The 10,814-nt window shown below is 37.5% G+C and overlaps 1 protein-coding gene across 1 annotated transcript in view; it reads right to left on the bottom strand.

The window, feature by feature from the left end:
- CARMIL1 (capping protein regulator and myosin 1 linker 1) overlaps window positions 1-10,814 on the bottom strand; it is a 278,825-nt gene that overhangs the window by 106,170 nt on the left and 161,841 nt on the right. Inside the window, exons 12-16 of the mRNA XM_019540133.1 lie at window positions 8,876-8,962; window positions 6,546-6,649; window positions 4,572-4,649; window positions 4,405-4,481; window positions 3,494-3,598 (exon numbers count right to left, since the gene is read on the bottom strand). Of these exons, the coding sequence (XP_019395678.1) occupies window positions 3,494-3,598; window positions 4,405-4,481; window positions 4,572-4,649; window positions 6,546-6,649; window positions 8,876-8,962 (451 nt within the window). The remainder of the gene's footprint in view (window positions 1-3,493; window positions 3,599-4,404; window positions 4,482-4,571; window positions 4,650-6,545; window positions 6,650-8,875; window positions 8,963-10,814) is intronic.

Raw genomic sequence — 10,814 nt, 5'->3', positions numbered from 1 at the left:
TGACTGCATCCCCACACTGCCCGCCCATGTTCATCTTGGAGTCAGTGATGACTCCAAGATCCTTTTCTGCCTCTGTACTGACAAGAAGGGAGTTCTTGTAGGTATGGGGCCAGTTGTTCCTCCCAAGGTGTATCACTTTCAAAGACATCCTTAACATAGCTCCACTGACATAAATGGAATTCCATTAGTTATGAATTTGGTTCCATGCATTTAAATAATAATGTTTGTACTAGAATCTCAACAGTAGTCGGTGCACAAACATGTATGGGTGAGAGTGAGCCATGAACCCTGGAGACCTGTTAATGGGCTTTCATTCAGCGCAACTGCTACAAACCAGTTTGTTTTCCAACACAGTGGAATAAGTATTTTGCCTGTCCTTCATTTCAACCCACAGCAAGATAACAGAATCCAAACTATCAGCACACTAAGATAAGAAACCAATCCATTTTACCAAGCCATTTACCCAAATAAGGGCATTGTGTGCAGACAGTGTGTTCAGCCATAATCAAGAGTATGAAAGCATACAGTAGTCCAGATAAATCTTTCATTTAAACCAAATTATATCTGTCCCACGGATCGGAGTCATAGATTCAGCCCTTTGAAATTAACAAAGGCAAGTGTCATCTATTTATGTATTTTTCTAGGTTGCTGAAATTAAAATACAACTTGGAAAAATTGCTCCTTTGAAACTGTGCAATCATTATGCACCAAAAGAAACTCTTGCATAAAAAATGATAAAAGGACAGAAATACCTGATCACTAGTGAAAGTGTGCTATTTTATAAAACAGCTACTCTACCTCTGATCTCACAGACCTTGTCTTCAAAGGAAATAACACAATACTTTCAGAAAACAGGCCTGGGAACAGACATTCACAACTTTACTGGGTGCTGAAAATAATGGACTTCATAGAGGAAATGGTTTTATAGCTCATTGTAACTTGCTGTTCACCTATCCCTTTCACTCAGATGTGGCAACACAACATTTCCTTTTGAAGTGATAACGTTCATTAATATAATTGGGCTAGGTTAAAATAATTAATTTAATTTGCGCTTATCTTAGACTGAGTGCTTTTTTCCCCAGACCTAAAAGGACACTTGAAGCCTGAAACATCATCACCTGTCATTCCTAACCCTATTGGCTGCTTTAAAGAAAGGTGTACTCACTCCTCACAAATCTTGTTTCTCTCATAATACTGGATCAGCATGCCTACATGAACACCAGCACTGTTACTATTTTTATGGACACCTTTCAGACTCCACATTTTAGTGGTTACAGTGCAGGACTGGGAATTTAAACTATTGGGTTCATTTCAAGTTCATCCACTGGCCTGCTGTTAAGCAAGCTTCTTAACCTCTGTGTGACCACTTTTTGGGGGGGTTTTTGAGGTGGGGCAGAGAGCGGTTGGGTTTTTTTCTTTTGAGTTTTTTTTTTTTTTTTTTTTTTTAAAAAAAAGGAACTTCTCCCTTACTCCCACAGCTCTTGCAAAGGACTACATCTTCAAAGATATTTGACATACACAGATGAAGCGTACTACAAAAAGTCACTGGTACCACATAACACATTAATTATAAAGTTCTTGAGACATTTTTCCAAATACATCTGGAAACAGCTTTCCATTCCCTCCCCCCTCAGATACAATCTTCTAACTTTTTGATTACTTAAATTAGGATCTTAATTTTTAAGGGGTTTTCTTCCAATTAAAGATAAAAGTACTAAAGCAATCCTACCAAGAACATGCTGAGTCCCAAGCAGTATTAGAACTGAACTGAAACAATATCCCTAGGATATTTCTGAACTGCACTGTTCGATCCATGTTAAGTTGCTTTGAGGATGAAAACAAGGTATACTGAGGGCTCCTACACTTTGAAGCATTTTTGAAATTCTTAGCATGGACAAAAGTAAAACCTCAAAGGGGAGCAAAGGCATAACAATGAAACAACCTAACAATTGTAGAGCCTTTAATAAAAGGGATATTGTAATAAATAAATCTATAAAAACAAAACAAAGACAGAAAATGTACAATAAAATCCAACATCTTAGTGTGTCAAGGGGTTCCTGAGAAAAACAAAACACTTGGATCTTAATCTTCAGGTACTTAGGTCCATGCTTAAGTATAAACACATGAACAGTTCAAGTGTTAAAATTAAACATGAGCTTTGATCTTTTCTCATGGTGTCTTTCATGAGAGCAATAGGATTTGCCGGTGCTGTTGACTGCCCATTTTTCCCATTACGATGATACATGCAAGTCACTACACTGTCATTACCAAGACAGAGTTAATACCCCTAAGGTTAATCAGGACAAAACAGGACAGTTTTCAGAACTCACTTCTTTTGAAACACCACATGGGAAATGTGGTGCTTAAAAAAAAAACAAAACTTCCCAGCATATTCAGGGCTAAAGCACAGGACACAACAAGGAAGATCATTATTATGGAGAAAATGGAAAGAAGGAAAGAGAATGGTTACAATAATAAGGTCACACAGCTTCTCACTTTGGTTAAGCATTTCTTGTTCAATCTTATATGATGCTGCCTTCCTCTCTATCAGTCTATATCAAAAAAACAAAGGGATGGTATTTTTCACTCTAGGGTATTTGAACTATTTACCCCCTGCATTTCCCTTCCACTTTTCTTCCATCCCTTCCTGATTCCACATCAAGTTTTGAGTCTCACTGATTCCATCCCAGGGTTTGAGCTTGAACCCCCATCATCCATCCTTGGATTTAGCTCTTAGCTACTCCCATCCATAGGTAACCACCTATTCAAATACTTCCTGCTTCCCACATATCAACTTCTACAGCAATACATCTCATAACCACACAGGTCTACTCATGGGCTTTGTCTACACTCAGATTAAAAGATGTGGCATTAGAAGGTGTTAGCTAACATTTTCAACATAACACTGACTAGAAGTATAGCAAAAAACCATACCCATGTATAGTTTAAAATGTGTTAACTTGTCAAGATTATGTTTACAGAAGAAAGAATGTTTTACATTCAGCCAAATTAGCATGTTTTAAAATTATCCTTCAGGCACCCGTCATTAGACTCAAGGCTCCCCTCCATAACTTTTGTGAATCGAGCAACACCCAATTTCAAAAACAAATTTATACATTAAAGTGCTTACTTCCTTGCAGAAGTAGGAGTGGAGAAATCAGCTAGAGAGGGACAAGCCTAAGCCTACGCTTATCTCGCCACACTTTCAAAGTACACCCTTCAAAGGAACTCACAGTACCCTGGTTGAGAATCACTGGTCTAAAATGACACATTTATGCTAGACATTAACCAGGTGTCCTAACTAGTAAGCTTTAAAAGCACTTAAAAAAAATCCTAGTCTAGAAAGGGCCACAGGCTTAGAAGCATATTCATACATCTTAAGAGTCAGAATTTTATTCACAATCTGCTGACACAATGGTAAATGTGGTTTGCCATAGTCTGGAATAGGCAGTAAATGAATTCTCCCCAGAAGAAAATGAATAAAAGCATTTACTTTAGAGGCTCAGGTGGAAGTTTGGTTCCTGAAAGGTTGATCTGCCTCAGAGCAAGTGAACTGCTGAAAAACTGTTTGAAAGATGGGGGGACTTCTTTTCCCTTCCTGCAAATTAAAAAGAACAAAAACAAAAACATATTTGACTATCCCTTATTCCAAAAGATTTCAGATTTTGTCTTTTAGGATCCATTGTGATGCTACTTAAACAGGGTGACCATACATCCTGGTTTGGCTGGGACACTCCCAGATTCCACAGGCCAGTCCTGGCCGGTTGGTCAAAAGTCTTGGGTTGGAGCCTAGCAGGGAGGCAGAGTGGCTTGGTGTGCCAGGTGGGCATGTGATCTCAGGACCGTGCAAGGAGCAGAGGAGAAGGGGCTGTTGCAGGCCTAACACTTGTACTGCTCCCTCTTCCAGAAATATTTCTAATGGTGGAAATTTCCCCATCACTAGAAATAAACACTTGTTTTCTTCATAGCAAAATGCTTAAAGGCATGGAACGTATTTTAGAGGTACATAACTAAGGATCTCTGTAAATAGCCAGAAGCGCCCCCTACAGCAGCTTCTTTAACGCTTTTAATTTCTCTGCTTCCCCACTCCCCTCTCCACTCCCAACCCGATCAGCGGAGGTTTTAAATATGCCATGGTTTTTGCTTCCTCAGGCATCAGCAGTAAACAGCCTGGCTGGCAGAACCCCTTTGCCAATTGGTGGGGGAGCAGCTAACAGAAAAACATTGAAGGAGCTGCTGGGGGGGCACTTCAAGAGTGATTTACGGAGATTCCTATAATAACACATCTCCCACATACGAGTTTTTTAAAAGCTAAGACTCTTGTAAGAAACATTACTGTGTAGGTAGAAAAAAATACAGTACAATAATTTCATGAGCAGGAAACAATAATATTTTCATGTTTACCTGTGAGAAAAAACTGTCCTGGATAGGCTGAGAACAGCTAGGTGCTGAAGGCATCCACGAAGAAGAGCCCCACACACCTGAGAAATATAGGAATGTAGGTTCACTGCACATAAGTCTGCTTGGACTGTTAGGGGTGTTGTTTCTCAATCACCACAAAAAATGCTTACCATGTCTAGTGCACACTCCGTGTTGGATAAATCCAGATGAACCAGGGCATTTGGCTGGGCCAAAAAACTGTGCAAGCTCTTTAAATATGAAAAAAAAAAATATTAAGCTTTTGAGAGAGATAGAGAGAGAGAGAGAGAGAGAGAGATTTTACACAGAACTATAATTTACTCTTAACTTCTCAAATACACTTCACACATTTATTTTGAATTGAACCACCTTATTTTCAACAAATGTTGTTTTTTTCTGACAGGCGTAACCTGCAAGACCTCAAAAGTAAAACACTCATTAAAATGACAGGACAGAAATGCTGCTTGTATCACAACCACCAAATAGTATTCTTGACACGCATGGCTTAATTTATCTTGCTACACATTTTTCAGAAAGTGTTAATTAATTTCAGTTCAAAATAGATTGGAAAGGCAGTCACACTGCAAAAAGGCTAATCCGTTTTGAAAGTTTAAGTCAACCCTTTTTACTATGTTAGGCCAGTAACTAATTTGTGTTGTAATCTCATATTTTTTTCTGACTAGCTTTCATTTAAACACACATATTACCAGTATATTAGGGATTTTAAGAGATAATGTCAGATGGGCTTGATAAGAAAACATATTAATGAATAAAGGCTATCAAAGATATATCATAAATACACTGGCCTACATAAAGGCTCCTGTTACATCAGGGCAATCACAAAACCATTAAAAGTAGAGATAAGAATATTATGGCTTTTTTCCAGAAGTTCTGAGCATCCACTACTTCAAATAAAGTTAAGACAAGTTTTCAGGTCTCAGCCCTGCTGAAAAATCAGACCTCTACAATATCAGCTCATCCAGCCCATGTATCTTAATGTTCCCTATAATAATTTCCCATATCTACTCCATTATTTATTTAATTTTTATCTATTTATTTCTTCTGATTTCTAAATCCCCTAATTTGTCAACATCCTTCCCTTTGTCTAAATTAGGCTCCTGGTCCTTTATGTTCAGGAAGATGCATTTCATAAATGCCTTCATAAATCTCCAGCAGATAACAAGAATTGTGAAAAATAACACAAAGTCACAGGCACAAGAAAACCATATGACACTTTAATTTGAATATTCAAATAGTATGTCAACTGAAGATGGAGTCCTGTAATGAATGCTTTTTATTAATTCTTCATGTCTAAGGTGTGCATGACTCAACACAGAAGTTGTGAGAGACTGGGCTGGAAGAGGTGGTGAATATCTGAATAAATGTAATTGAGAACCTGTTGTCTTTCACTAACACAAAAAGACAGTTACACCCCACCATCATCATTTTACTGACACAAAGGTCTTGACTAATGAACTCTCAGTGAGAATTAATTCCTCAAAGTTCCATGACCTTCCCCTGTTCTCTCCCTAGAAAATATACACATTTATTTCATACAGACACAAAAAATTCAAACAAATGCATTTTTTACCTTTGAACACAAATCAGTGCTATGTGCACTAAGTCTGAAATCCAGCTACTGGCACCTAACACCACTGGCTCATTTAATCATTTTATTTTTTAAAAAGAGCAATTTTTGCTGTCTACAAATGAAGTTGGCATTTAAGTTTAAAGAAAAAATGTATGGAAGTATTTTGTGTTTTCCATATAAATATTAAAACCATTTCCATGAGACAGAAGATATGTTTGATAGATCTGAAGCTGGTTACTTTAAAGTACTATTCCAGGGACTCTTGTTTATATTACTAGTCCATTACACACGTTGAGAAAATGAGCAGTTTTCTGATCAATAGGAGGACTTGAGCAATGGGACCAAAATGAAGTGAACTAGTTAAGCTGTGTGGGGAAATGTAATACTTAATTTTACCTGCAAGATAGCAGCAAAGTTATTGGTATATTTTCAATCAGCTGACTTAAATAAAATAGACCATGCAGAATGATTTCCCCTCTAATTTGATATTACATTAAAAATACAGATTTTTCAGAAATTAAAAGAATGTACACACCGAGAGATCATCACTCCGGAGAACGTTCCCTGAGAGGTCGAGGTGGATGAGAGTATTTGCAATTAGTGGGTTGGCACTCAATGACTGGGAAAGACTATTCACCCCTGTAAAAAAAGGTCAATATTCAACTTAGTTGCACCCAAAAAGTAGTAGTACAGACTCTGCCAATACATCATTTTAGTGTATACACTATCACATATTAATGCCTAATGATTTCCTGTTCTCAAAACAGCTCCACTGCAGGAGGGCATAGATTGCAATGGATATTATAGTTTATCTCAGATAAGGCCCCATCTTGCACAGTGCCAGGACCCCTCCCCTCAAGCACTATTAGGAAATTGGGTATATCCTGCTAGTAGGACTGGACCTTTAATCTAGTGTCAGCTTTTTTTAGAAACAATTTTCTGACAATATTTTGTATTGCATGATGCATTTGGCTTACCCATTCTAATGTATTTTGACATAACATTATAAATAAACTGTGTTTTTAAAGGCATCTTTTACTGTAAACAAGAATATTTAAATGCAAGTATCTGCAAAAGGCAAACATAAAACTAATTATAATTCAATTCTACTTCAAAGGCAGTTGACAAGACCTAAAAGTTCAAACATTTGAATTATGTATTCCTTCATAATTTCAGAAAAAATATTTGGTTCATTAAAATATCAGGAGATGCATAAACACTCAAATCCAGTTTAGAATACATACATAGTCTTTAATTTTAATGTGTATGCATTGAGAACAAACAAGTCACAGCCTTCCTCTTCAAACAACTTCATCAGCTCTTTCAAATATGGATAGAGGTGGACCATTCCAGTAAATATCAGCTGCATACCGAGCATTGTAACTTATCATTTACAACAGAATCTATTTGAATGGCAGCGGCTGCTTTTCAATCAGTACCTGAGAGAATTTATTAAACATATGAACATCACTATCTTCGTCAGTGGTAGGGCAGATTTTAGTATGAGATGTGTAGGGAAAGCTACAGTGCAAACAAATGCTCTGAATTACTTAGAGACATTTGGCAGCTTTCCAAACATTACAACCATTTAATGAAAGGAGACTGGCAATCAATGAATGGCATGTGTCCATCTTTTCATTTAAAAAATAGTTTGAAATATTGAAAGAAGCTGGTAAAACATCGTATTTAATATATGTGTGTATGTGAGATACAAATAATATTATACACACAGACATGCACACACACACATATACACTATTTATTTTATATACAATAGGATAGAATATACTAATAGATATAGGATATACTGGTTAAATATAGGAAACACTGATTCAGTGCTTTAGTTTTTCAAGAACCAAAACATAAAAAATAGGATTAACATTAGTAGCATGCTTGTTGGCTTTGGGGTTGCTGTCAGTTGGAAATCAGTGCCAAGTTTCTGATATCTGCCAAGTTTTCTAGTGTCATTGTCCACCCTGCAATTTTTAACTTAAAGTATATGTCACAGCCACAAACTGCAGGACTGAACTTGTGCACATAGAAAATGCAAATTTCTTAACCCTTCAAGCACCAATTTGGCCAGTATTGCTTCTGTTTGCCCTTTTCAAAGAGTTTTGTCAACACCATTCATTACACCATAAAAGTAGCATACACATGTTGTATACTATCATTATTAGAACAGCAACACTAGCATGAAATTCAATAATTCAACATACAAGTCTGACAAGTAGGATAAGGAGCGTAGCTGATCTAACTCTGATCCAAACTGGAGTGATATTAATGGGTATTTTTTTCACTGACTTCAGCAAGCCTTTGGTAGGGCTCAAGAAGTTGAGATTTTCACTGAACCAAGCACGTGGAACCTTCTACTTAGGCCAAAATATCAAATCAATGATACAGCTTCACTTACTGAATGGTTTTATTTTGTAAAATCACATTTCCAAAAGATATTTTGATAGTTTTACAAATGTTATTTTGAAAATTTAAACACGTGTAAGCTATTACAAACACCATATGCTCTGGAGACAGCTTCTTGAACCATAAATGCAACAAACAATTTATTCCAATGTTAATGCAAACCAGCACATTGGTAGTACAGGTCTTAATCCAAATAGCACAGAAGTCATTCGGAATCTTTCATCTGACAAATCAATTGGCTTTGGGTCTGGCCCACACTTCAGCAAGCTACTATGGTTAAGAAATAACAGGTACTACAGAACAGTGCTGCAACAGACAGAGAGGAACAGCCAAAGGCAGAAGAAAATTTTAAACCTGTAAAATAAAAGCCTTTATTACTAACTAAAATATTTAGTTTTCACTCAACCAACGGAAAAATAGTAGCTCAGCAATAAGTGTAAAACATACCTTTAGGTGACAATGAGGTTTTAGATACATTTAAATGTTTCAGTCCCTTTGGAAGTTTGGCAAATTGAACACTTAGAGAGGATACACCTGTGTGGGGGTAAAAAAAAGAAGGTAGAATTCATATGTTTTCAAAGTGACAGGAATTAGAGACCACTCATCCAACCCAACTAAAGCCAGAGAGACTGCAGGGGTGCTTCAGCACTTCACAAGCAGAACTGCACTCTTATTAGGGCCAGACTAAAAATACGAGTTTTATTACTCTAGCCCCTTGAAATCCTAATCATGGGCCAGGATTCTACTGTACAAACACAGAACAAAAAGGCAATTAAAAACCACCCAAGGCTGATTTACTCTGAAATACTTTAAAATCTATGCTCAGCATTATTAAGTTTTGGCTGACCAAACAGGAGGTAGCATAGGTGCCATGGTATCAGCACCTGGAATGTTTGAAAGGTTTAAGAATAAGCCAAAGAACAATGTTTGTGAAATTAGAAACAAGGGTCAATGCGAAGCTTCTAAAATACTATAAGTATTTCTTTTCTGTACCTGTTGGAAATGGTGGTCCAGGTTAAGTGAAGCTTAGCTAATATGTTAGTCAATTCTGATGCCTTTTCCTAATAAGCACTTAATTCGTTAGATAAAAAAGGTAAAGAGGAACAAACCATGGATGCACATTATGCTTTTGAACACATATTTCAAGGCTGAATTTTGTACAAAAGAAATTCTAGTGCAGGTACCGCACACAGAACTGATTCTAAGAACCTGAAACTCCCATGTTAGTCATAGTGGCCACTTATCTTATTTAATTAGACTAGTCAATGGGTGCATCTTTCTTATGACTGCACAGTAAGCGGCATTACTGCACAGTCCCATCACAGCATGATTATTTTTAGATGCTACTGTGCAATAGCTCATTACTACTGTTCAAAAGCGCTGCCATCACGGTTCATGCCTGGCGACACTACAGTGCTGAAACAACGAGCTATGGCACAGTAGTTTATTGCTACTGCACCATAGCATGTTGTATAAATGCACCCACTGTACTACTGTTTTTAATACAGTCTCAGAAAGGTTGCAATTGTTCTTGTTCCTAAGAAATACTAAGAATGTAGGACAGTGACACCAATTAAATTACCTCTGCATAATTTTGCTGTAAGAAAAAAAAGGCATTTAGATTTTAATTTAAGTATTTTTCTCACTATATCTGTAGTTCTGAACTCTATACATTTAATTTCCCATTAAAAAGGTGGTGACATTTTTAGTAATATGACATATGCTAAGTAATGATAGAACAAATGTATGAAATATCTATCACATGAATAAATCAACAAGTAACCTGCAGGATTTAGATGGTGTGAAATGAAATTTTCGGTAGTACATCACAGGCCATTGGGTGTCTTAGAGGAAAAAAGGAATAAACCTTGCTGCTTCTACCAAAGATTTTTCAATAAAAAACTAATTCAATACTAAAATTCACATCGTTGGACAAGAAATACTGTATTGGTATTAGGGCTGTATTTGGTCACCAATTCTATGTGGCGGAGTATGGCCCTATTTGGAGGCCAAATCTCCGAAATGGAATTGAATCAGTAGACCTATCTCTGAATCAAATCGGAACCCTCCAAATTGATTTGGATAGATTAATGTTTCGGACATAGACACAGCTTTAAATGTTTTTTCTACATACCTCAAGGTACTAGGCAGCTCATGAATACTGAGATGCTGGGCAGATGGAGTGTCCCACAGGAGCGGGGTTCGGGGGGAGCGTCTCCAGCGTGCTCGGCAGCAGACCTAGAAGCACTTCCAGTCCACTCCCGGGTCCACTGGGGAGCGGGCGGGGGACCCCTCTCCCTGCCCCCTGGCTTGGTGACTGGTGCCACCTGGGTCTGGGAGGGGCACCTGGGGTCCCCCACGGCCATGCCAGGAAGGCAGGGGAGGG

Source organism: Crocodylus porosus, unplaced genomic scaffold (assembly GCF_001723895.1).
Source record: "Crocodylus porosus isolate Cpor-Errol unplaced genomic scaffold, CroPor_comp1, whole genome shotgun sequence".
NCBI lineage: Eukaryota > Metazoa > Chordata > Crocodylia > Crocodylidae > Crocodylus > Crocodylus porosus.
The sequence above is the reverse complement of the archived record's forward strand: the minus strand, read 5'-3'. Positions and strand labels throughout refer to the sequence as shown.